This window comes from Macaca fascicularis, chromosome 6 (assembly GCF_037993035.2).
Source record: "Macaca fascicularis isolate 582-1 chromosome 6, T2T-MFA8v1.1".
Lineage (NCBI taxonomy): Eukaryota > Metazoa > Chordata > Mammalia > Primates > Cercopithecidae > Macaca > Macaca fascicularis.
The window spans coordinates 141,416,333-141,444,031 of NC_088380.1; the positions used below are offsets into that span (position 1 = coordinate 141,416,333).

The window sequence follows — 27,699 nt, forward strand, 5'->3', positions numbered from 1 at the left end:
AGAATTTATCCTTTGATTTACAAGTAATCCAGTTGCCTTCTTTTTTTTCTTTTTTTTGAGATGGAATTTCACTCCTGTTGCCCAGGCTGGAGCTCAACCTCTGCCTTTCGGTTTCAAGCGATTCTCCTGCCCCAGCGTCCTGAGTAGCTGGGATTACAGGCATGCAGCCACTATGCCCTGCTAATTTCGTATTTTAAGTAGAGACGGGTTTTTCCATGTTGGTCAGGCTGATCTCGAACTCGTGACCTCAGGTGATCAGTCCGCCTCAGCCTCGCAAAGCGCTGGGATTACAGGCATGAGCCACTGCGCCTGGTCGACGAGTTTTTAAAAATTTTGTATCAGTATGAACTCATAGATGTTAACATATGCAGTATATTTCAGTCTATTGAAATTTTTCATTTTTATGCTCAAATCATCCCATCTTTGGCAAGTAGGAGCCAGTTTGGTTCTTCAGTCATTCTGAATGACCCTAGTACCCTGGTATTCTTTTATTTATTTATTTATTTACTTATATATTTGAGTTTTGCATTTTGATATAAGACGTCTTAGACTCACAGAAAGGCCTTTTGAGATAGCAAGACAAATTTGGCAGATTTAATTTCAGCCAAAGGAAGAGAATAATGTCAGCTTTTCTCTCCTCACCCCCAGAAACTTGAAAGAAACCAGGACAATTGTGAAGGCAGTTTTCTCACTGAAAAGAAGTGCACGTTGGTGGTGAGACAGTTAAATGAGGATTCTAACCTGTGGACTGCACTGGTTGTCACTAGAGGGGGTATATACAGTATTTATTCAAAGACGTCCAAGCCTGTAATCCCAGCACTTCGGGAGGCCGAGGCGGGAAGATTGCTTGAGCCCAGGAGTTTGAAACCAACTTGGGTCAAACAGTGATACCTCATCTCTAGAGAAAAATAAAAAAACGGGGTGGAAAGATCGCTTGAGCCCAAGGAGTTGTGGCTGCAATGAGCCATAAGTGAACAACTGTACCTGGGTGACAGAGTGAGACTGTGCCTAAAAAAATAAAAAATAAAAAAAAAAAAAAGGAAAGACAATTCTAACATCCAATTCTAACATCTGTAAGCGTATCTGTCCAAGCACAGAGCTAAACTAAAAACACAGAAAGGGGCTGGGTGCAGTGGCTCACACCTATAATCCCAGCACTTTGGGAGGCTAAGGCGGGTGGATCACCTGAGGTCAGGAGTTTGAGACCAGCCTGACTGACATGGTGAAACCCCGTCTCTACTAAAAATATAAAATTAGTCGGGCGTGGTGGCGCATGCTTGTAATCCCAGCTACTTGGGAGGCTGAGGTAGGAGAATTGCTTGAACCTGGGGAGGTGGATGTTGCGGTGAGCCAAGATCGCACCACTGCACTCCAGCCTGGGCAACGAGAGCAAAACTCTTGTCTCAAAAAATCAAACAAATACACACACAGGAAAGGAAAGGGCATAATAAAAAGGAAGGAGTATTAACCACAGGGCATCCATGTTGGAGTATCCAGATCAGCTTCCTTTTCATTAATCATAAATCCCCTGGTGCTCTCTCCTGTTGGCTTTTCATGCACCTTCAAATCACGTATGGGGGTGTGAGAAAGACAGTTGAAAAAGGAAAGGTTTGTTATTCCACCGTTAGGGGTGAGGGAGATACTTAGCCAAGTGATGACTAGTAATAAGCTCTAAAACTGTGGGCCGTTTTATCCATGTTCATTGTTTCATATTCTTCTGGACCCACAAGATGGCACTTGAGGATCTACAACAGCAAAACCATACCAACGTATTTAGAATAAAAGAATCATAAACAGGGTCAGATTAACGATGCATCTTTCTGGCCTAACAGTGTCTCTTTGATGGGCATAGAGATAAGGGGACTATGGCTACTCCATCATAATTGTATTATTCAATTAATAATAGCTACCACTTGGAAATGCTTCCTGTGCCCCAGGGCACTGTGCTCATCACTTTACATCTCATTTCATCTATAAGACTCTATACAACTTCATCTCCACTTTACAGATGAAGAAACTGAACTTTAAGTTACATAACCTGCTCAGTGTGTACTATCACATGTGCTGAAGCTGGGATTCATCAAGCGGCCAAAAAACCCAGGTTCCCTTACCATTGCTATGTTAACCAATAGACTGATGTATTTTAAATCAGTTTCTATTTTTCCAACCTTGTAAGTTTGAAAAGCTGCTCTCTGCACTGATTTAGTACTGGTGGCTGCTTAAAAATTGCCTTATTCCATTTTAGCAGGCCGTCCCCGCCAAAATACCCTAATTACTGGTATCATCCTCTCTATTCCGAGAATTTTCTCTTAAGACTCCCGCTCTGTGCGTTTGCTTGGGAAGGCAGAGCCCTGTCCTCATCTCCCCATCTACGCTTTCCTCATTCTAAGCCCTTTCCTATGTTCTTTATGTTCGAGGTGGCTCCACCTCCACCATGAGCCAGAGCCAATGGTGCTCATGGCCCCAACTATACTTAAAGATAGAGATTGCCCTGTAAGGTAGATCAGTTAAAATCAACCTCTCCTGCCCTGAGTTGATAGGTAGGGTTAGGGTTGCCAGATGTCACAAAGTTACAGAATGCTCAGTTTTAGGGTATATCCCTTATTCTATAAGGGTTACAGTAAAAAATATTCATTATGTGAAATTCAAGTATAACTGGGTATCAGGTATTCTATGTGGCAACCCTAGGTAGGGGAGTACGGGTAAGGCAAGAGATTAGAAGATTTGCAGCCTCCAAGGTTTCTGCACCTCGATGGGACACTAGAAAGGAAGGCTTCTGGGCCTTTCTGGCTCTGGGAATGAGCGTGGAAAACCCTCCTTACGCGGGCGCAGTGCTTCAAACAGCCAAGCCCTGACTTCCGAGGGAAGAAAGGAGGCCATGGGCCTCTGCCAGAGGCCGGCTCTGAACTCTATGGTCAGCAGAGTTCAAAACGACCTGCGACGTCTGGCGCTTAGCTCCTAATGGGGTCTCCAGTCCAGCGGCGACGGCCAGCGGCTAGACGCCATCCGCCCGACTCCAAGATGGCGCCCGCCACAGCTGCCAGGTGTTAAGATGGCGGCGCGGGGCCGCGCCCGCGCTCCCACACTCTCCTCCCCCAGCCTTCTTCGGGCTGGTAGCACGACTCGCGTAGCCGTGCGCGGGTTGCCTTTCGGCCTGGGCAGTGGTCCTGGCTGCCGGTCGACGACCGCCCCGCGTCATGCGGCTCCTCAGCTGGTGGCAAGTACTGCTGTGGGTGCTGGGGCGTCCCGTCCGCGGCGTGGAGGGTGAGTGTGGGCCGGGGGCGGTGCATGAGATGACTGGGCGAGCTGAGGTCCACCCGGGCGACGCTCTGGACCTGCGCGAAGGCCGGCGGTGCGCGGCTCACCCCTTCCTGGCGTCCTCCCGGGCGCGTCTCCCTGACTTCTCTCCCCGCTCACCGCCCGCTCGTGGCCGGTGGAAAGGGGCCGGCGGGCGGAGGGCCGGTGGGCGGGAGCCTGGACGTGGTTGGGCCGCGTTCAGGCCGCCTTCAGCTGGCGGCTGGTAGCCAGAAGGGACAGTCCGGTAAGTGCTGCTGGGGCACACCCTCTGGTGTGAGCACTTTATTATTAATAACATCATATCAAATACCGACATTTGTTGTCGCCGTATTAGGAGCCAGGAACTGTGCATCGTGCTTTATTTACATCATTATCCCATTTAATGCTCCCACAAACCCTCGGTTCCATTTAGTGTCTCCATTTCACAAATGAAGATGCTGAGGCCCCGCCTAAGTTTGCGCTTCTGGTAAGTGGCAGAAGCCTGTCTCTGACGCCAAAGCCCACGCTGGAGTCCACGCTGCTGGACCACTGTCTTAAGGAGGCCACCCTTGTTCAATCGCTGCATGAAAAACAGACGAGAAACACGGGAGACTCCCGGTAACCCGCAGCTTGCATGGCGAGGGTGGGGAGTGGAGGCCTTACTTTCATGCCCCTTCACCCCACTCCTCATAGTCCTGTTAAAGTCCAGACCCTCGGCCTTGCTTGTCATTCAGACCTTAACAGGAACAGGCAGGTCTTTCTTTTCCCTGGGGTGTCCTGGATGGAGGCAGGATAGCAGAGGGTTGTGGAGAAGGGTGAGTCGTAGTAACACAATTACCATGAATGAAAGGTGCTGTGCTCAGTGCTTTACAAGCATCATCTTTTGGAATCTTTACTGTTTTGTTTTTGTTTTTTTAAGAGATGAAGGCTTGCTCTGTTGCCCAGGCTGGAGTGCAGTGGCCGATCATGGCTCGCTGCAGCCTTGAACTCCTGGGCTTAAGTGATCCTCCCACCTGTTTCCCAAAGTGCTGGGATTACAGGTGTGAGCCACTGCTCCCGGTTTATGTAATTTTTATTTTTATTTTTATTTATTTTTTATTTTTTGAGGTGGAGTCTGGCTCTGTCGCCCAGGCTGGAGTGCAGTGGCGCCATCTCGGCTCACTGCAACCTCTGACTCCTGGATTCAAGCGATTCTCATGTCTCAGCCTCCCGAGTAGCTGGGATTACAGGCGTCTGCCACCACACCCAGCTAATTTTTGTATTTTTAGTAGAGATGATGGTCCACCATGTTGGCCAGGCTGGTCTCGAACTCCTGACCTCAGGTGATCCACCCGCCTCGGCCTTCCAGAGTGCTGGGTTTATAGGCTTGAGCCACTGTGCTTGGCCTTAGTAATTTTTAAACGCATATGCAGTAGATGTTATTGTTCTCATTTTATAGAAGTAAACTGAGACTCAGAGCCAGTAAGTCCTTTGACAAGGTCATACAGCCAGAAGTTGAGGAGCCTTGATTCAAGCCCATGTCTGCCTGACTTCAGAGCCCAACCTCTGCATTTTCACTACACTCAACTGCCAGCCTCACAGAGGTGATGGCATGTGTTGGATATCTTCTGTTTCAGCCCCTCCACCCTGCTCTGTGCCCTGTGTGGCTGTCCTGTGTGGAATAAATACCAACTGTCCTACTGTCTTGCTTCCATTGCGTTGGAATGAGGGGAGAGTGAGGTCAGGGTATTGATGCTCTCCGCTCCCTCCCTGAGAGGTTATTGCAGGCTGGCTTTGCCCCCAGTGGAAGGCACTGAATTCTAGAAAGCTGCCCTCTGTGTTACCCTTGATGTTTCAAGGTTTTGTGACTACTTCTCTCTCTGGACTCTTAAGGTCTGTGAGTGGTAACTGGCTCCCCCTCTCCTGTTATTGGCCTTGGAGTTCCTTACCATTGCTTTTCATTTCTTTCCACACAGCCTACACATTAGTGGTCCCTTCATTAAACTCTCCTCAACTTGCCCAAGTTAAATGTTCTGCTTCCTGGCAGAACCCTGGCTGATTCAGGGTTCAGCTTGGGTCTTTGGTCATCATGGTCAGGCCATGAATGGGTTGAAGACAGAAGGAACTTCACCAGCTGATTTCTTCTCAGTGTAGCTGAAAATATAAGGGGTGTGTGTGTGTGTGTTTTTTGTTTTTTTTGTTTGTTTGTTTGTTTGTTTTTAGCAGAGGATGCCACAGGCAGACTATGTTAGCCTCAGATGCTGAGGCCCTGAGAGACTAAACAACCTGGAGGTAGCAATGCTATCCAGTTGTCTAGGAATGGAAGCACACTCCTGGCTTCAATACCCCTATGCCAGTCTAACCTAGGCAGTCAGCTAGCAGATGCTGGGCACTGGGGATCCAGTGGTGAGTCAGAGCAGCAGGCCTTTGGGGAAGGCAGCCACTAAGTAACTACAAATTACTAAGAAAATTGCAAGACTGAGAAATGCATCAAGGAGAGTCCCAGGGCATTTTTGGGAGCTGTAATGGGAGACCTCCCACCCTGGTCTGAGGGTCAGGGAATGTGTCCTTACAGAGGTGACATTTAGGGTGAGATCTGAATGAGGAGGATGAAGGATTAAGCAGGAGGACGCTTCCCAGCAGAGAAACAACCCTCAGGAAGGCTGTAAGGCAGGTGGGGATAGGGGGAGTATAAATGATCAGGGACTAGAGAGATCTGATGGCCACAGGTGAGAGTGCAGATAGAGGCCACACTGGGGCCTGGTAGCTCTGCTACAGAATGCAGATGCATTCACAGGGTGGGGGAAGCTGCTGAAAGAGTTTTAGTAAGGGAGTGACATGATCAGATATGCCTTTTATCTTTCAGTTTCACTTGTATTACTGTGAAGATCAGGGTCTGGAGTGGGGATAGCAGGCTGACCAGGGAGAACAGTTTAGCTGGCTACAGCAGTTGCCCAGACGAGAGCTGGCTGTGGCCTTTGCTGAGAAGTGTTAGTCGGGATGGGGAAAGTAGATGGATTGTGAATGTGTTTAGCAGGTAAATTTTTTTTTTTTTTTTTTTTTGAGACAGAGTCTCACTCTTGTTGCTCAGGCTGGAGTGCAGTGACACCATCTCGGCTCACTGCAACCTCCACCTCCTGGGTTCAAATGATTCTCCTGCGTCAGCCTCCCAAGTAGCTGGGATTACAGGCATGCATCACCATGCCTGGCTGATTTTTTTTTTTTTTTTTTTTGAGATGGAGTTTTGCTCTTGTTGCTCAGGCTGGAGTGCAATGGCGCGATCTTGGCTCACTGCAACCTCCGCCTCCTGCGTTCAAGTGATTCTTCTGTCTCAGCCTCCTGAGTAGCTAGGATTACAGGCGCCTGTCACTACGCCTGGCTAATTTTTGGTATTTTTAGTAGAGATGGGGTTTCACCATGTTGGCCAGGCTGGTCTCAAACTCCTGACCTCAGGTGATCTGCCCGCCTTGGCCTCTCAAAGTGCTGGTATTACAGGCATGAGCCACCGCGCCTGGCCTAATTTTTGTATTTTTTAGTAGAGATGGGGTTTCACCATGTTGGCCAGGCTGGTCTCGAACTCCTGACCTCAGGTGATCTGCCCGCCTTGGCCTCCCAAAGTGCTGGTATTACAGGCGTGAGCCACCGCGCCTGGCCTAATTTTTGTATTTTTTAGTAGAGATGGGGTTTCACCATGTTGGCCAGGCTGGTCTCGAACTCCTGACCTCAAGTGATCTGCCCGCCTTGGCCTCCCAAAGTGTTAGGATTACAGGTATGAACCAGCAAGCCTGGCCTGCAGGTGAATTAATAGAACTTAGTTATTGTGTTATTGTGCCTTTCCATCTCTTTGAATTGTAAGCACCAGTCGTCGTCATCATCATCATCATCACCACAGCCATTTATGGAGTGCTTAACCTACAGGAACCATACACATCTTTTCTCATTTAATCTTCACAGTAGCCTTGGAATTTTCTACATCTTGGTGGTATTGTCTCCATTTGCTAAATGAGCACACAGTATTGCCTATGGAAAATATGGATTGCTGTCCCTCCAACCCCTGGCTGTTTTTGGTCCCTCCTCATTTGGCTTTCCTGCGAGAAGCCATTGTGAAAACACCTGCAGCTGGTAAAGAGCCTTCTGAGAAAAGCTGGAAGGGTGTGAAGGTGCTGACCTAGGCTAGGGCTCCCTGGCAGAGTTGGCATGGTGCCCTCACACTTGTCCAGACAACTTCTTTGCTGCCAGTGGTGCAATAATTATCACTTTATGTATAGCTCAAATTGCAGTCTCTTAAAAGGCACATTACCAGTTGGGTGCAGTGACTCACGCCTGTAGTTCCAGCACATTGGGAGGCCAAGGTGGGTGGATCATTTGACGCCAAAAGTGTGAGACCAGTCTGGTCAACATGGTGAAACCCCATCTCTACTAAAAATAAAAAAAGTAGCCAGGTGTGGTGGTGTGCATCTGTAATCCCAGCTCTTTGGGAGGCTGAGGCAGGAGAATCGCTTCAACCCGGGAGATGGAGGCTGCAGTGAGCTGAGATCGTGCCACCGCGCTTCAGCCTGGGCAACAGAGCAAGACTCCGTCTCAAAGAAAAAACAAAAAAGAAAGGCACATTAGCATGGGAGGGTTCAATGGCTGTCATATAGTATGACATTTTTATCTTCTTGTGGAATAATTCAGTGTTTCTTTTCTTCTTAATTCCTAAATGAAAACACTGGTACCTGAAGGCGTAAGTTTTTTTGTTCCTAATCTGTACTGTGTACTTAAATATTTTTACAAGGTGCAGGGGGATGGAGGGGGCAACACTCTTGAACTTAAAATACCAGCTCCATGCACCACTTACACTCCATTTTGATTTTGTGCAGGGGCTATCTGAGGGTGATCAGACAGAACCAGATTATAACTTGTGGCCTGATTTTTTTTCTCTTGAGGTTCTTCGTTTTGGCGTTCTTCATTTACTTGTGGAACCTAGAACGTTGATTAGGTAGCAAGAGCAAATCTGTAGAGCTGCCGTGTTTGGGAGTAGGGTTGGACCCCAAACCTGGCATCCTTTCTTTTCCAGACTCTTAGCCTCTCTGGCTTCATTTCCTGCTTTGTCTTGTGGATGACACAGAAAACATGTGTGTTTGTTTTTTCTTCTGATCATACAGGCAATACACACTCATTAACCAAAGGCTATAGAAATACCGCCAATGTGATCCCGCCCCTCCACCGAATTGGCAAAGCTCCCTTCCCAGGCACCCAGCCCTTTCTCTGGATTGTAGTCACAGAAGTGCTTGACCTTCTGCTAAAGACTCACTTTGCTGCCCAAGTCCTAAACTCTGTCCTATGTAACCTCCATTGCCACCTCTCCCTTCTTACCTGCTTTCTTTTTTTTGGATACAGAGTCTCGCTCTGTTGCCCAGGCTGGAGTGCAGTGGTGTGATTCTCAGCTCACTGCAGCCTCAGCGTCCCAAGTTCAAGTGATTCTCCTGCCTCAGCATCCCAAGTAGCTGGGATTACAGGTGCATGCCACTATGCCTGGCTAATTTTTGTATTTTTAGTACAGATGGGGTTTCACCATGTTGGCCAAGCTGGTCTCGAACTCCTGACCTCAAGGGATCCGCCCTCCTTGGCCTCCCAAAGTACTGGGATTACTGGCGTGAGCCACCGCACCCGGCACCTTCTTACCTGCTTTCTCATCCGCTTTGTGTATCCTCAAATTGCTCCTATGTTCCGAATACCGAAATAGAAACCTCCCTTAGTCTTCCCTGCCTGTAGCGAATCTACCCTACCTTCCTCACCTCCTTTGTAGCTAGATTTTTGGAAAGAATTGTGTATGTTTATCCATGTAGTTACCATTTTGGGTTCTCTATTTCTTTATGTGGATCCATATTTCCAACTGTTAACATTTTTCTTCTGCTTGAAGGACTTCCTTGAAGATTTTTGTCGTTTGCTGGTAAACGACAAGATTGAAGATTGAAGATTCTTGAAGATTTTTGGGTTTGCTGGTAATGAATTCATTCAGCTTTTGTATGTCTGAAGACGTGAAGAAGTATTTATTTCATTTTTTTTTTTTTTTTTTTTTTGAGATGGAGTCTCGCCTGTAGCCCAGGTTGGAGTGCAGTGGCACTATCTCAGGTCACTGCAACCTCTGCCTCCCCGGTTGAAGCGATTCTCTTGACTCAGCCTCCCAAGTAGTTGGGATTACAGGCGCCCGCTACTATGCCTGGCTAATTTTTTTTTGTATTGTTAGTAGATATGGGGTTTCACCATGTTGGCTAGGCTGTTCTGGAACTCCTGACCTCAAGTGATCCACCCACCTCGGTCTCCCAAAGTGCTGGGATTACAGGCGTGAGCCACTGTGCCCAGCCAAAAGAATTTTTTTTTCTTTTTTTTTTTTTGAGACGGAGTCTCACTCTGTTGCCCCGGCTGGAGTGCAGTGGCACAATCTCTCGGCTCACTGCAACCTCTGTCTCCTGGGTCTAAGTGATTCTCCTGCCTCAGCCTCCTGAGTAGCTGGGATTACTGATGTATGCCACCTTTGTTTTTGAAAGATATTTTTTCCGTATACAGAATTCTAGATTTATAGGTTTTTTCTTCTCTGATGTCTAATTTGCCATTAATCTCATGCAGTGCAGTTTTTTTTTCATCTCAGACATTGTAGTTTTTGTAGTCAGAGATGCCGCTCTGGCTTGCTTTGTTTTCAGTGAGAAACCTGTTGTTGTCCTTTGTTCCTCGCTACATGATGTTGTTTTTTCCCCCCTCTGGCTGCTTTTAAGATTTTTTTCTTTGTAACTGGTTTTGAGCAATTTGATTGTGATGTGCTTTGTTGTAGTTCATTGAGTTTGGGTTTTGTTGAGTTTCTTGGATCTGTGGATTTATAGTTTTTACCAAGTTTGGAAAGTTTTTGGCTATGATTTCTTCAAATATTTTTCTGTTCCTCCATTCTATTCTCTTGCCAGTACTCCAGTTATCTGTACATTAGGCCACTTGAAATTGTCCTACAGCCCACTGCTGCTCTTAATTTCTTTCCATTCTTTTTTTTTCCTGTGTGTTTCATTTTGGATAGGTTCTATTGCTGTCTTCAAGTTGACTATTTTCTTCTGCATTGTCTAATTTGCCATTAATCTCATACAGTGCAGTTTTCATCTCAGACAATGTAGTTACTGTAGTTTACATCTTTAAAAGTATGATTTGGGATGGGCGCGGTGGATCGTGCCTATAATCCCAGAATTTGGGAGGCTGAGGCGGGTAGATCACTTGAGGCCAGGAGTTTGAGACCAGCCTGGCCAACATGGCAAAATCCCGTCTCTAGCAAAAATACATAATAATTAGCTGGGTGCAGTGGCTCACGCCTGTAATCCTAGCTACTTGGGAGGCTGAGGTGGGAGAATTGCTTGAACCTGGGAGGTGGTTGTGCCACTGCACTCCAGCCTGGGTGACAGAGCGAGACCCTGTCTCAAAAAAAAAAAAAAAAAAAAAAAAAAAAAAGGCCAGGCCTGGTACCTCAGTCGCTCACACCTGTAATCCCAGCACTTTGGGAGGCCGAGGTGGGCAGATCACTTGGGGCCAGGAGTTTGAGACCAACCTGGCCAATACGTTGAAACCTCATCTCTATTGAAAAATACAAAAATTAGCCGGGCGCGGTGGCGGGTACCTGTAATCCCAGCTACTCGGGAAGCTGAGGCAGGAGAATCCCTTGAACCTGGGAGGCGGAGGTTGCAGTGAGCCCACATTGTGTCACCGCACTCCAACCTGTGCAGTAGAGGGAGACTCTATCTCAAAAAAAAAAAAAAAAGAAGAAAGAAAAAGGAAAGAAAGCCAGGCGTGGTGGGCTCATGCCTGCAATCCCATCAGTTTGGGAGGCCAAGGCAGGAGGATCACCCAAGGTCAGGAATTCGAGACCAGCCTGGCCAACATGGTGAAACCCCATCTCCACTAAAATATATAAAAATTAGCCGGGTGTGGTGGCGGGCACCTGTAATCCCAACTACTCGGGAGGCTGCGGCAGGAGAATTGCTTGAACCTGGGAGGCGGAGGCTGCAGTGAGCTGAGATCATGCCACTGCACTCCAACCTGGACAACAGAGCGAGACTCAGTCTCAAAAAGAAAAAAAAAAAGGTACAGTTTGATGGTTTTTATTTTTATTTTTATATTTTTTAATATCTTGATATCTACTTTACTTTTTGAACGTAATACAGTTATAATTATTGTTTTAATATCCTCGTCTGCTAATTCTGACATGGGTGCAAGTTCTGGGTCAGTGTTGCTTGATTGATTTTTCTCATTATGTGTCCTATTTGCCTGCTTCCTTATATGTCTGATAAGTTTTTATTGGATGCCAGGCATGAATTTTACTTTGTTGAATGCTGGATATTTTAGATTCCCTATACATATTCTTTTTTTTTTTTCTCTGAGACAGAGTTTTGCTCTTGCTGTCCAGGCTGGAGTGCAATGGCACGATCTCTGCTCACTGCAACCTCCACCTCCTGGGTTCAAGTGATTCTCCTGCCTTAGCGTCCTGAGTAGCTGAAATTACAGGTGCCCGCCACCATGCATGGCTAATTTTTAATATTTTAGTAGAGACGGGGTTTCACCATGTTGGTCAAGCTGGTCTCAAACTCCTGACCTCAGGTGATCCACCCATCTTGGCCTCCCAAATTGCTGGGACTACAGGCGTGAGCCACCGTGCCTGGCCCCCTATATATATTCTCAAGCTTTGTTCTGGGGTACAGTTAAGTTACTTGAGAACAGCTTGGTTCTTTCAGGTTTTGCTTTTAAGCAAGCAAGCTGTATTTTCTTTACGGTTAATAGTGTCCCACTACTGAGGCAGGGCCTTTTGTATACTCTACTCAGTGCCCTGTGAATTACGAAGTTTTCCAGTCTAGCTGGTAAGAAGAGGTACCATTCCCTGCTCTGAGTGAATGTTGGATACTGTTCCTTCTCATCCTTTCTGATAGTTCTTTCTCTGGCATTGGGTAGTTTACTCACATGCATGTGCTGACCAGTACCCTGCTGTATACTTAGCAGGGGGCCTCTACAGATCTCTGGAGTCCCCTCTCTATATAGCGCTCTCATCTGCAGTATTCTGTTTTGCAAACTATTGCTTCTTGGTCTCCTTGGACTCTTAGCTCCATCGCTTCAACTGGGAGGGTCTGCTGGACTCTGCCGGGATTTCCCCTCCTTGAGCCACAGTGGGAACGCCGTCAAGGCAGTAAGTTGGAGCAGTTGTAGGGTTCTCTTCATTTGTCGCCTGTTTCTCGGATGTCACTATCCTCTGTTGCCTGATAACTAATTTCCTGAAACTGTTGTTTTATATATATTATCTGTTTATTTGGTTGTTTCAGTAGGGAAGGTAAATCTGGTTCTTGTTATTCCATCTTGGCCAGAAGCAGAATTCCCAGATAATGTTTTTGAATCTCTGAATGAATCCACAGAGCTCTATGCCCTAGTGCGAGGTAGATCCGTTGGGTAACTGTAGCTCATAATAGCCTATTGTATATTTCAAAATAGCTAGAAGAGAAGAATTTGAATGATTCTAGCATGAAGAAAAGACAAATATTTAAGGTGATGGATATCCCCAATGCATGGATCTGATCTTTACAAATTGCATGAATATATTGATTATCACATGTGCTTTGAAACTATGTACATCTATTATGCATCAGCAACAACAAAAAACTCTACAGGGATATTCTTTGAGATCTTATACAAATGTCATACCTTAGGAAGCCCCCAGACCTTCCCAACTTTGAAGTCAGTTGGTTACTGACACTCCAGTGACATGCTGTTGGCATGCAGAGCTCATCACCCAGCTGGTGGTTTCCTAACCACATGGTGAGGTTTCCTGAGGGCTGCTGGCCTCATTGGTTTCTGCTGGTTCGTCCCTGGTACAAAGTCTGGCAGCTGGTGTTGAGTTGATAAGAGTTGGAGGGCAGGAGGCATTGCTACGGAGGTGAGTGGAGATGGGTAAATGGATGTATGGGACTGCCTGGGACTCTTCCCTTATCTGAGCATTATGCTCAAGATCCACCTTCTAGCTCCAAAGTGGGAGAAAGTTCTCTTCTTCCTCCTGCTGCTGCCGAACCCATCTCCCAGCACTCCCAAGGGTAGCAGGCAGGAGAGCAGAGTCCAGTTGTCAGAGGCTACCTCAGGAAGGAGCTGCTGTGTAGCTTGAGCAGTTCTTCAGGCGTTGTGGCTCAGCATCCCTGAGGTATCATGGCAGGGGGCCTACGGCTCGTTCTGGAGTAGCAGCCAGAAGACTTTGCTCCCAGACTTGGCTTTGCTGCTTACTATCTGTGTGCCATCGGACACTGTGCTGAGCCTCTCTGTGACTTGCCTAGTTACCTGTTCAGTGGGCTTGATAACCCTTGTCTTGCCCATCTCACAGAACGGTTATAATGTTTGCAAAGATGCTTTGCTCTAGTAGAATCTTGCATAAAACTATGATCATTTTCTTGGATACTATATGATACTATACAAATGAAAATCTTATCAAAAAATGTAAGTGTTTATATTCTGTTTTCCTAATTAGATATCTAACTGGGATGTTTTTGGTTATGATCCGCATGGCAAGCAGCAAGTTTAGGGCAGAGCTGTGTGTTTGTCTATTATTTGACATTCATTATTTTGTTTGTTTGTTTGTTTTTTGAGACGGAGTCTTTCTCTGTCACCCAGACTGGAGTGCAGTGGCACAGTCTTGGCTCACTGCAACCTCCGCCTCCTAGGTTCAAGCGATCCCCTTGCCTTAGCCTCCCTAGTAGCTGGGATTACAGGTGCCTGCCACCATGCCCAGCTAATTTTTGCATTTTTAATAGAGACAGGGTTTCCCCATGTTGGCCAAGCTAGTCTTGAACTCCTGACCTCAAGTGATCCGCCTGCCTTGGGGCCTCCCAAAGTGCTAGGATTACAGGCGTGAGCCACCGTGCCTGGCCTTCTTTGACATTCATTAATCTATTAATAGTGCCTGCTCGTGACCTTCTTCCTAACTTGGGAAATGGTGGGTAGCTCTCTGATAGTTTAACGAAAGGAGACCTTTTTGTCTCCAGAGGGGAAAATTTCATGTTAGAGGGGAACTATAATTCTTTGGGGTTCATTTGTTTTGAAGTCAAGTATGACTCTGAATGTGCTGGCATGTTTTAGTTGCAGAGGAAAGTGGTCGCTTATGGTCAGAGGAGCAGCCTGCTCACCCTCTTCAGGTGGGGGCTGTGTACCTGGGTGAGGAGGAGCTCCTACATGACCCGATGGGCCAGGACAGGGCGGCAGAAGAGGCCAATGCAGTGCTGGGGCTGGACACTCAAAGCGATCACATGGTGATGCTGTCTGTGATTCCTGGGGAAGCTGAGGACAAAGTGAGTTCAGAGCCTAGCGGCGGCACCTGTGGCGCTGGAGGAGAGGAGGACTCAAGGTGCAACCTCCGAGAGAGCCTTTTCTCTTTGGATGGTGCTGGAGCACACTTCCCGGATAGAGAAGAGGAGTATTACACAGAGCCAGAAGTGGCGGAATCGGACGCAGCCCCGACAGAGGACTCCAATAACACTGAAAGTCTGAAATCCCCAAAGGTGAACTGTGAGGAGAGAAACATTACTGGATTAGAAAATTTCACTCTGAAAATTTTAAATATGTCACAGGTAAGGAAACATTATTTAGTGCTTTTCTCCTTTTCAGTACATTTATTTTATGATTAATACCCTATCAACTTTGAAATGGAAAGTCATGATCTTGATCATATTGTAAGCGAGATAGCATTTAATGTCTGCTTTAGTGAAAATCGACTTTGCCCTCTGTAATGTTTATAGGGAAACGAGGAGATATAACTAGTGTTGATTATGCTTTTTAGGTGGCCTAAACCTAGTTATCTTTGGGCCAGTCCCACCACCAAACCTCACGATAAAGATCCCAGTGGACAGATCGTTGCTTGGCACCAAAATCATAGCATTTTTTTTCTGTTTGAGACAGAGTTTTGATCTTGTCACCTAGGCTGGAGTGCAGTGGCATGATCTTGGCTCACTGCAACTTCCGCCTCCTGAGTTCAAATGATTTTCCTGCCTCAGTCTCCCGTGTAGCTGGGATTACAAGCATGCACCACCATGTCTGGCTAATTTTGTATTTTTAGTAGAAATGGGTTTCACCATGTTGGCCACACTGGTCTCAAACTCCTGACCTCAGGTAATCCACCCACCTCGGCTTCCCAAAGTGCTGGAACTACAGGCATGAGCCACCATGCCCGGCCATTTTTCTTCTTCTAAATGAAGTATTTATTTATTATACAGGCAACTTAAACATATCTGGATTAGTAAAATGATAATTTACCATTATTTAGTAATGCCCCTGGAAAATATGTTATATTGATGAAAAGTTTCTCTTTCATCAATGACTGACAGTTTCTGTGGGGTGGTTCCAAAAACAGAAGGGTAGGATGCATTCACGCTGCTTATGTAAGACAGGTAAATCCTGACTCTAAGAGCTGTGATTGCTTATTGTCAATGAGGGCACAGCACCTTTACTGCACATAGCTCCTCCAAGGGCACTGCTTGGCGCTGGCTTTGCATCCACTCTTGAGTGCCTGTAGATGCTGCAGTCTGTGGGACCCTCACAGGTGTCACTCACATGACTGGGAGAGAGCAGTTTAAACAATCTGAGTTATGGATTAAACAGGTGGTGGCAGGGATGGTGTACTCTTCTTCTTTTTTTGAGACAGAGTCTCTCTCTGTCGCCCAGGCTGGAGTGCAATGGGAGGATCTGGGTTCACTACGACCTCTGCCTCCCGGGTTCAAGTGGTTCTACTGCCTCAGCCTCCCAAGTAGCTGGGATTATGGGCACATGCCACCACGCCTGGCTAATTTTTGTATTTTTAGTGGAAATGAGGTTTTACCATGTTGGCCAGGCTGGTCTCAAACTCCTGACTTCAACTGATTTGCCCACTTTGGCCTCCCAGAGTGTTGGGATTACAGATGTGAGACACTGCGGCTTGCTAGAACAGTGTGCTCTTTAATTGATCTAACCTGTGGCCAAATACATCGATATGACTGCTTAGTTCATACTTAGCTCTGCTGAGATGATAGTTTGAATCTGAGATCATAGTCCTCTAATAATTCCATTTTAGATGGTTTGAGATGCACAATTCAAAGGTGGGGGCAATTGTCCGGACCCTGTGAGTACTTAGTGTAGGCATTCCTCAAAGATACTGCAGGTTTGGTTCCAGACCACTGTGATAAAGCAAATATCGAAGTGTAGCAAATCACATGAATTTTTTGGTTTCCCAGTGCATACAGAAGTCATACTATATTGTAGTTTATTAAGTATGTAGTAGCATTATGTTTAAAAAATGTATATACCTTAATTTAAAAATACTGCTAAAAAATGCTAACGATCAGTTGAGCCTTCAATGAGTTGTAATCTTTTTGCTGGTAGAGGGTCTTGCCTTGATGTTGATGGCTGCTGACTGATCAGGATGGTAGTTACTGAGGGTTGGGGTGGCTCTGGCAATTTCTTTGAGACAAGAGTATTGCTCTGTCACCCAGGCTGGAATGCGGTGGTGAGACCATGGCTCACTGCAGCTTTGACCTCCCAGGCTCAAGTGATCCTCCCAGCTCAGCCTCCCGAGTAGCTGGGAATACAGGCATGTGCCACCATACCTGGCTAATTTTTTTCTTTTTTCTGTAGAGATGAGGTCAAACTATGTTGCATAGGCTGGTCTCAAACTCCTGGGCTCAAGTGATCCTCCTGTCTTGGCCTCTCAAAGTGTTGTGAGCTGTGAACCACCATGCCTGGTCCACAGTTTCTCTCTTTCTTTTTCTTTTTCTTTTTTTTTTTTTTTTTTTGAGATGGAGTCTCACTGTGTCACCCAGGCGGGAGTGCAGTGGCCTGATCTCGGCTCACTGCAACCTCCGTCTACCAGGTTCGAGCTATTCTCCCACTGCAACCTCTTGCCAAGTAGCTGGGATTAGAGGTGTGCACCACATACCCAGCTGATTTTTGTATTTTTAGTAGAGACAGGGTTTCACCATGTTGGCCAGGCTGGTCTCGAACTCCTGACCTCAAGTGATCTGCCCACCTTGGCCTTCCAAAGTGCTGGGATTACAGGCAGGAGCCACCACGCCTGGCCTGTGGCCCACAGTTTCTTAAGACAGCAATGAAGTTTGCCACACTGATTGATTCTTCTTTCACAAAAGAATTCTCTGTAGCATGCAACACTATTTGATAGCATTTTACCCACAGTAGAATTTCTTTCAAATTTGGAGTCAATCCTCTCAAACCCTGCGACTGCATTATCAGCTAAGTTTATGGAATATTGTAAATCCTTTGTCGTCATTTCAACATTGTTCACAGCATCTTCACCAGGCGTAGATTCCATCTCAAAAAATTACTTTCTTTGTTTATCCATAAAAAGCAACTCCTCATCTCTTCAAGTTTTATCATGAGATTGTAGCAATTCAGTCCTATCTTCAGACTCCACTTCTAATCCTAGTTTTCTTGCTATTTGTATCACATCTGCAATTCTACCCTCCATTGAAGTCTTGAACTCCTCAACGTCATCCATGAGGGTTGGAGTCAGCTTATTCCAAATGCCTGTTAATGTTGATATTTTGACCACCTCCCATGAATCACAAATATTTTTAAAGTCATCTAGAATGGTAAATCATTTCCAGAAGGTTTTCAGTTCATTTTGCCCAAATCCATCAGAGGAATTGCTATCTATGGCAACTATAGCCTTATGAAATATATTTCTTAAATAATAAGAGTTAAAAGTTGAAATCCCCCCTTGATTTGTGGGCTGCAGAATGGATACTGTGTTAGCAGGCCTGAAAACAACATTCATCTCCTTGTGCATCTCCACCAGAACTCTTGGGTGACCAGATGCATCGTCAATGAGTATAATATTTTGAAAGGAATCTTTTTTTCTGAGCAGTAGGTCTCAACAGTGGGCCTAAAATACTCAGGAAACCATGCTGTAAACAGATATATTGTCATCCAGGCTTTGTTGTTCCTTTTCTAGAGCACTGGCAAAGTAAATTTAGCATAATTTTTAAAGGCCCCAGGATTTTCAGAATGGGCAATGAGCAGTGAGCATTGGCCCTGCGGTTGCTCATACCTGTAATCCCAGTACTTTCAGAGGCCAAGGTGGGTGGATTGCTTAAACCTAGGAGTTCCAGACCAGCCTGGGGAACATGGTGAAACTCTGTCTCTACAAAAAGTACAAAAATTTGCCAGGCGTGGTGGTGGGCACCAGCTACTTGGGAGACTGAGGCAGGATTGCTTGAACCCAGGAGGTTGAGGCTGCCGTGAGCCATGATTATGCCACTGTACTCCAGCCTGGGTGACAGAGAAAGACCTTGATAAATAAGACTTATTGTCAAATAAATAAATAAGACACCAGCTGCATTGGCCTCTAAAAAGAGTCCGCCTGTCCTTTGAAGCCAGGCATTGACATCTCTTGTCTAGTTATGAAAGTCTTAGAAGCCATCTTATTCCGATAGAAGGCTGTTTTATCTACATGAAAATTGGTTGTTGAGTATAGCCACCTTCATCAATTCTCTTAGCTAGATGTTCTGGGTAAGTTGTTGCAGCTTCTCTCTTTTTTTTTTTCATTGGTCTTTGATGTTACTATGTTGTAGCTTCTCTATCAGCACTTGCTGCCTCACCTTGCACTTTTATGTTCTAGAGACAGCTTCTTTCTCAAACCTCATGAGCCAACCCCAGCTAACTTCAGACTTTTCCTCTGCAGCTTCCTCACTTCTCTCAGCCTTTGTAGAATTGAAGAGAGAGCCTTGCTCTGGATTTAGGCTTTGGCTTAAATGTTGTGACTGGTTTGATCTTTATCCATGGCATTAAGATTTTCTCCATATGAGCAATAACGCTGTTTCGCTTTCTTATCATTTGTGTATTCACTGAGTAGCACTTATTTTTATTTTTATTTTTATTTTTAAGCATCAGAGGTCACTGCACTGGATGGAGTAGCACATTAACTTCCTTTAAAAACTTTTCCTTTGCATTTATAACGTGGCTGTTTGGTGTAAGAGGCCTAGCTTTCAGCCTGTATCTTATGTTGGCATTCGTCATGGCTTCCTCACTAAGCTTAATCAGTCATTTTTGGCTTTGATTTAAAATGAGAGCTGTGCAACTCTTCCTTTCACTTAAACAGAGGCCACTGCAGGGTTATTAATTCATCTAATTTCAATATTGTTATGTCTGAGGGAGAGGCCAGAGGAGAGGGAGAGAGATGTGGAACAGCTGGTCGGTGGAGCAGTCAGAACTAGACATTTATTGATAAAGTTCACTATCTTCTATGGGTACAGCTTGTGGCACCCCAAAACAATGACAACAGTAACATCAAAGATACTGATCATAGATCACCATAACAGATATAATAATAATGAAAAACTTTGAAATATTGCAAGAATTACCAAAATGTGACACAGACACAAAATTGAGCACATGCTATTTGAAAACTTACTCGATGCAGAGTTGCCACAAACCTTCAATCTGCAAAAAATACAATGTCTGCAAAGTGCAGTGGAGTGAAATGCAGTCAAATGAGGTATGCCTGTATTTGAAATGATGAATTATGAAAAATATTAAAATAACTGTTGTAATATTAGGAAAGTGCAGAGGAAAGTTTAAAACTTTCTGCTTAATTCAGCAAGACTTAAAAAAAGTGGTACTTTTTGATCGTACTTTTTTGCTGATTCCTGGATTCATATGGTTCAAAATCCAAAAGTTTCCTGAGGGTCCCTCCTCTCGCTGCTCCCACCCACCCGTTTCTCTCCCTGGAGCAGTGGTGTGTCCTGTTTCTTGGGTATCCTTTCAGAAAAATGTACTTTTACTGCTGACTTTAATGCTTGTTTCTTTTACCACAGGACCTTATGGATTTTCTGAACCCAAACGGTAGTGACTGTACTCTAGTCCTGTTTTACACCCCGTGGTGCCGCTTTTCTGCCAGTTTGGCCCCTCACTTTAACTCTCTGCCCCGGGCTTTTCCAGCTCTTCACTTTTTGGCACTGGATGCATCTCAGCACAGCAGGTATCTTCCGTTGGTGGGGTTTACATCCATCCTCCTGCCTGATGGTTGCAGTTATTGGAGGTCCTAATTAGTTAAGTTAGAAGCAGAGGAGGGGGGCATGAGCTTTGTCCTGGGATTGAAGGCAAGGCAAGAGTGAATATTGAGGATTGTCATACTCCTGAGGGAGCTGTCACTTTGTGGAGGCCCTTTAAAGAAAGTGGGCTGTTCTCTGTGTGGTGGATTTAAAGGTGGCAGGTGATAGCACCTGATGGCAGGGGAGGGGCCAGAAGACTTTTGAGGGCTGTAGCCAGACTGAATCAGCACAATTGCTATCACAGTGGGATATTCCTTTGTGACTTGATTGAACGAGCAGGTTCAATCCCCATCCCAAGTGCCTAATTCCCAGCACCCCTGTTTTGTGTCTACTCAGGATTTCTTCCTTTCTTTTTCTTTCCTTCTTTTCCCTTTTCCTCTTTCCTTCTTTCTTTCCTCCGTACTTATTCTTGCAGTCATGTTCTGTAGTAGGCACTCGATCAAGTAATGAATTAATTTAGCTCTTTAACATGACATTTACCTTTGTTTTATATTTCTTGTGTATCAATTGAAGGGGTGGCCTGCCCCTCCACACCTGTGGGTGTTTCTCGTAAGGTGGAACGAGAGACTTGAGAAAAGAAATAAGACACAGAGACAAAGTATAGAGAAAGAAAAGCGGGGGCCCAGGGGACCGGCGCTCAGCTTACAGAGGACCCACGCCGGCCCCGGTCTCTGAGTTCCCTTAGTATTTATTGATAATTATCTTTACCATCTTAAAGACAGGGGAGTGGCAGGACAATATAAACAAAGAAAAAAGAGGAAATCGGCAGTAAGACATATGAACAAAAACCTCTGTGACATGAATAAATTCAAAGGACAAGGCTGTGCCTTGAGATGCATATGCAAACATCTCCATAAACCTTTAGGCAGCATAGTTTCAGTCTATCACATGGGGAGAAACCTTAGACAATACCTAGCTTATCTAGGAACAAAGTCACACCCTGCACGCCCAAAATCCATTAACCTTGAGTTACCACAGCACATGTCTCTTGCAAGGACAAGATTGGGGGTAGGGTCACAGACTAACAGCATCTCAAACACAGAACAAAATGGAGTCTCTTATGTCTACTTCTTTCTATATAGACACAGTAACAGGCTGATCTCTTTCTTTTCCCCACATCAATCACTGGGTTTTTGTCCAGGCTGGCTTTGAACTCCTGGGCTCAAGGGATCCTCTTGACTTAACCTCCTGAGTAGTAGGACTACAGCCATGCAGTAGTCCTAGGCTGCCTAGACTAGCCTAGACAGGCTTGTCTTTTTTTTTTTTTTTTTTTTTTTTTGAGGTGGAATCTCGCTCTGTCTCCTAGGCTGGAGTGTAGTGGTGTGATCTTGGCTCACTGCAACCTCCGCCTCCTGGGTTCAAGTGATTCTCCTGCCTCAGCCTCCTGAGTAGCTGGGATTACAGGCACCTGCCACCATGCCTGGCTAATTTTGTATTTTTAGAAGAGACAGGGTTTCACCATGTTGGCCAGGCTGGTCTCAAACTCCTGACTTTGTGATCCGCCCGCCTTGGCCTCCCAAAGTGCTGGGATTATAGGCGTGAGCCACTGTGCCTGGCCGAGGTCTGTCTTTTTTAAATGTTTAGTAAAGTAAGTTACAGAGAACTTTGTTGAGATGGTATGTTTCTCCTAAGTGCCGCGATTGTGCATGAGTTATAAACTGTTCTTCTCTTCCAGATCAGATGCTTCTTAGCAGGTCAGCCTCAACAAGGAGGTTGTGTGTAAATAAATCTAGAACATCTGAAAAATGGTCAATTGGTGGTAAAATGAAGTTGAGTAAACTTCTGTTACTCTGTACTTGAGGCCAGGTACAGTGGCTCACACCTGTAATCCCATCACTTTGAGAGGCTGAGGTAGAAGGATCGCTTGAGCCCAAGAGTTTGAGACCAGCCTGGACAACATGGCAGAACCCCATCTCTACAAAAAAAAAAAATACAAAAAATTGACTGAGGATGGTGGCACATACCTGTGGTACCCCAGCTACTTGGGAGGCTGAGATGGAAGGATTGCCTGAGCCTGGGGAGGTCAAGATCACAGTGAGCCATGATCCTGCCACTGTACTCCAGCCTGGGCGACAGAGTGAGACCCTGTCTCAAAAAACAAAACAAAAAAAATGTATTCCACTGATTTTCATTGTGGGAATATAATTGCCAATGTTTACCTGAAACTGTTTATGAAGAAGAAGTGGCTCAACAAATGAGTAATTTTCATATAGGCTTCTGGGTGATATCTAAGTGACCGGACCCAAGGGAGCAGACTGATTGGAAGGACAGATCACGTCAGTGTCCAGCTTTGGTGGGGCCTCCACTGCCCCCAGGCATACTCAGTGCTCTTTGGTTCTGGGTCTCACACTGTCCCTCCTGCCTCTCCCACAACTCCCTCCCCAACCTGCTTTCTTCTTTTTTCCTTCAGCTCCATGTTGTACCTGGTGTGGCGCCTTAATTATGGAGACTAAGGCTCTTGTGCTTATTATATGGGCTGGGACATGTTTGCTTCTTATGTTAATATTTAAGTTACAGCATGTATACAAAAGAAAAAAATCCTGGTTATACAATATTACTATTTTACTAATGTGGAAAACTGAGGCTTAGCGAGGTTAAATAATCTGCCCAGATTTCACACTGGTTCAGTGGCAGAACTGAGGCTTCAACCCCGAGTGTTTTGACTTGGGAGCTTATCACCACTAGTCTGTATTATGTAAAGTTGAAATAAGCCCCCTCAGCTATATTACTTCCAAACAAGTCATCCTGCCCTAATTGTGAACATCCTGGTGTGTTTGTTAGATCATGTACTCCTTTGTGCCAGCTTACCAAACTAATTGCCTACTGTAAGTTGATCTTTTTTTGACGGACAGGAATGGGCATTCTGAAGACTTGGAAATTTTTTCTGTCAAGTAAATTGACAGAGTGTGCTTTGTCCATGAATTAGAGTTTTCTGGTCTGGTTTCTGTAGACATGAACTTAACTAGTGGAATAATTGTGCCATGGGTAGATCCATATTATAATTGAAGGCAACTCAGATTGCAGAAAAGGAGTGCCCCCAGCCATGACCCATAAGCAAAGAGGTCAGAAACAAATGAAAAAGCCGAAAGTTTCAAGTGTCAGAAATCTCTGTAGGTCACATGCAACTTCCTCATTTATTTTTGTCCATTCTGAGATGGTAATCGTATGAGAAAGCCCTCTATTAATAATAAATTCAGGTTTTTTTACTTCTTTCTCTTGTAGCCTTTCTACCAGGTTTGGCACCGTAGCTGTTCCTAATATTTTATTATTTCAAGGAGCTAAACCAATGGCTAGATTTAATCATACAGATCGAACACTGGAAACACTGAAAATCTTCATTTTTAATCAGACAGGTATGTGGAAGTAATGTGCTAAGGAGGAAGATATTCTATTGCTGGGGGTCTGTGCCTTCTGTGGGTTCTGATCTGCTATAATCCTTAAGTGAAGGATTCAAGACTGACTTTGAGTTGTAAAACCGCTCTTCTAATGAACTGTTATAATCCTGTTAAATACTTCCCAATCAGTATGAAGCTTAACATGAATAGGTAATTTTAATTATTATAGACACTTCCCCCCCAACTTTTTTTTTCTTTTTTGAGACGGAGTCTCCCTCTGTCGCCCAGGCTGGAGTGCAGTGGTGTGATCTCAGCTCACTGCAAGCTCCGCCTCCTGGGTTCATGCCATTCTCCTGCCTCAGCCTCCCGAGTAGCTGGGACTACAGGCGCCCACCACCTCGCCCAGATAATTTTTTGTCTTTTTAGTAGAGATGGTGTTTCACCATGTTAGCCAGGATGGTCTCAATCTCCTGACCTCGTGATCCACCCGCCTTGGCCTGCCAAGGTGCTGGGATTACAGGCGTGAGCCACCGTGCCCCGCCTTTTTTCTTTTTTTTTTGAGGCAGAGTCTTTGTTGCCCAGGCTGGAGTGCAGTGGTGTGATCTCGGCTCACTGCAGCCTCCCCCTCCTAGGTTCAAGTGATTTGTGTGCCTCGGCCTCCTGAGTAGTTGGGATTACAGTTGTGTACCACCATGCCCAGCTAATTTATGTATTTTTAGTAGAGACAGGGTTTCGCCTTGTTGGCCAGGCTGGTCTCAATCTCCTGGTCTCAAGTGATCCACCCGCCTCTGCCTCCCAAAGTGCTGGGACTACAGGTGTGAGCCACTGTGCCCGGTCTCTTATAGATACTTTATTGATTGATTGAGACGTAATCTCGCTCCGTCACCCAGACTGGAGTGCAGTGGCACAATCTCAGCTCACTGCAACCTCTGCCCCCTGGGTTAAAACGATTCTCCTGCCTTAGCCTTCCTAGTAGCTGGGATTATAGGTGGGCACCACCACACCTGGCTAATTGTTATATTTTTTAGTAGAGACAGGGTTTCACCACCTTGGCCAGGCCGGGCCTGCACTCCTAACCTCAAGTGATCTGCCTGCCTCGGCCTCCCAGAATGCTGGGATTACAGGTGTGAGCCACCATGCCTGGCCTATTATAGACACTTTAAAACAAGTTTTATTGAAATATAATTCACATACCATACACTTTACTTATAACTTTTAACGCACATTTTTCACTTAATATTTACACAAAGGTATGCATAAATCATGAGTGTACAGGGTGATGAATTTTCACAAAGTGAATACCCTGGGTAACCACTCTGATCAAGAAACAGAACATTGGTTTATGCCTGTAAACCCAAGACTTTGGGAAGCCTGTGTGGGCGGATCACTTGAGGCCAGGAGTTCGAGACCAGCCTGGCCAACATGGCGAAACCGTGTCTCTACTAAAAATACAAAAACTAGCTGGGCATGGTGGTGGGTGCTTGTAGTCCCAGCTACTCGGGAGTCTGAGGCATGAAAATTGCTTGAGTCCAGGAGGCAGAGGCTTCAGTGAGTTGAGATCGCAGTACTGCATTCCAGCCTGCTTGACAGAGTGAGACTCTGTCTCAAAAAAAAAAAAGAAACAGAACATTACCAGCCTCCCTTCAGCACCACTGCTCCTGCCTTCCCCAAGATAACCACAGTCTTGACTCCTAATATCATAGACAGTGTTAACTTGTTTTGGACTTCGTATTAATGGAGACATACAGGGTATTTTTCTTTTGTGTCTGATTTTTTCATGCAATAGTATGCTTGTGAGATGCACCTGCATTATCATGTATGGTTATGTTTTGTTCATTTTCTTTGCTGCTACTGTTCCATTTATTAATCCATTTGTAGATGCTATCTTAATTCCTTAATATTTGCCAAAACATATGGCCTTATTTTTTATTTGTAAAACATTGTAAAGCATTGTAAATTGAAAAAATTACCTCCATTGGAAAAGTTCATTCCTCTAAAGCCTCACTGTCTCACTTGTGAGCATCCTACTCTTCCCAAAGTGTACTCCCTGGAAATAAATACAAACTATAACACACATTGCATATATATTAAGGTGCATATAATCATTTTAGCTAACACTAAAGAAAAAAGAGCTGAGTTGGCTGATAGGAGTAAAAGTAGGATATTACAAGGTGGTTAGCTAGTCCAAGTCTTGTCATGGATCCCTGATTGTCATTTCGATTGATGTGTGGAGAGGAAGCCATTTTGTTCAATGCTCTAAGAAAACCTAGAACACAAATCTGGGAGTCAGAGCATCTTTGGTAATCCCTGTTCCCAGTGGTGGCTTGTTGTTATAACAGTTCTTTCAGTAAATTATTAAAAGCATTTTGGGGCCGGGTGCGGTGGCTCATGCCTGTAATCCCAACACTTTGGGAGACTGAGGTGGGCGGATCAACTGAGGTCTGAAGTTCAAGACCAACCTGGCCAACATGGTGAAACCCCATCTCTACTAAAAATACAAAAAAATTAGCCAAATCCTAGCTACTTGGGAGGCCAAGGCAGGAGAATCGCTTGAACCCAAGAGGCGGAGCTTGCAGTGAGCCAAGGATCGCGCCACTGCACTCCAGCCAGGGCGACAGAGCAAGACTCCGTCTCAAAAAAACAAAACGAAAAACATTTTGCATTTAGCATTACTTAACCTGTGAAAACATTCTGTAGACGCCTGAGAGGAGTTTTACTAGTTACTTACTGAACTTTGGTCTCAAAAGACACCAAAAGACAACTCTTATAAACACATTGAGTAATAAACTGCTGATGAGTTCACAGAAATTCTACTGTTTTAGTTGTGAATAGCTGAATGGATTCCTGATCCTTTGATGCGGTGGGGAGAAAGGCAACTTACAAATTATACTGACAGGCAAGTGAAATCCGTCACAGATATTAATATATATACTAGTGGCAGTGCTTATTTTAGGACTGCATGTCATTTTGCATACCACACATAATACTTGAGAAAAAGTCTGTGGTGGGTGCTTTTTCTGTCTGATTTGAAATCAGTGATTTTTCTTTCAGGTATAGAAGCCAAGAAGAATGTGGTGGTTACTCAAGCTGACCAAATAGGCCCTCTTCCCAGCACTTTGATAAAAAGTGTGGACTGGTTGCTTGTATTTTCCTTATTCTTTTTAATTAGTTTTATTATGTATGCTACCATTCGAACTGAGAGTATTCGGTGGCTAATTCCAGGACAAGAGCAGGAACATGTGGAGTAGTGATAGACTGAAAGAAGTTGGAAAGAGGAACTTCAATCCTTCGTTTCAGAAATTAGTGCTACAGTTTCATACATTTTCTCCAGTAACGTGTTGACTTGAAACTTCAGTCAGATTAAAAGAATCATTTGTTGAACAACTGAATGTATAAAAAAATTATAAACTGGTGTTTTAACTAGTATTGCAATAAGCAAATGCAAAAATATTCAATAGAGTGGACTATTCTTGTTTTTACTGCATGAACTCAATCCAGTATTTGAAAAGTAATCCAGTTTGAAATGTGAAGATGTATTCTGGTAGAACAGTGAGTAGAATGACATGCTTACTATACAGAAGGCAAAAATAGGACTCTCAGATAATAGTTTTAGGAAACCCTTGATTTCTTATATATGTTTAAGAAGGTTAGTTTTCTGTTTCTTTGCAATTTTTCTTCCAGAGTCCATAGCAGGAAAGTATGTAACGAGAATTGGTTAGTGTGACCCCCTCAAGTAGCAAGTGATGGAAAATAAAAGAATCAAATACCTTGATGTTTGTGATCTCTACTTTCATTCAAAAAATTTGAAGTGTTTTAAGTTGTTTCTGGGTAAGGGAGATGTTAGGAGAAAGGAAATGCTGTAACTAAAGCTCAATTATTATCAGTTCTATGCTAATGTATACATTTTAATCATAGTTATCTAACCAGCATGCATTAATTGAACCTTAAAATGTTCCCAGCAGGCTGGGCGCAGTGGCTGACGCCTGTAATCCCAGCACTTTGGGAGGCTAAGGTGGGAGGATCACTTGAGGTCA

At 44.9% G+C, this 27,699-nt stretch overlaps 1 protein-coding gene across 5 annotated transcripts; it reads left to right on the forward strand.

The window, feature by feature from the left end:
- Positions 1-3,107: 3,107 nt before the first annotated feature.
- On the forward strand, positions 3,108-27,437 carry TXNDC15 (thioredoxin domain containing 15). 5 transcript variants are annotated; one of them, XM_065546752.1, is made up of 6 exons: positions 3,108-3,264; positions 9,161-9,242; positions 14,377-14,864; positions 20,094-20,257; positions 23,553-23,683; positions 26,717-27,437. In XM_065546752.1, exons 3-6 carry the CDS (start codon positions 14,478-14,480, stop codon positions 26,911-26,913), a joined length of 879 nt encoding a protein of 292 aa, XP_065402824.1. In that variant the 5' UTR covers positions 3,108-3,264; positions 9,161-9,242; positions 14,377-14,477; the 3' UTR covers positions 26,914-27,437. The 5 variants fall into 5 exon arrangements, with proteins under 5 accessions (XP_065402824.1, XP_045250180.1, XP_005557867.3 ...); XM_045394245.3 differs by lacking the exon at positions 9,161-9,242 and having other exon boundaries at positions 3,108-3,541; XM_005557810.4 differs by lacking the exon at positions 9,161-9,242.
- The last annotated feature ends 262 nt before the right edge of the window (positions 27,438-27,699 follow it).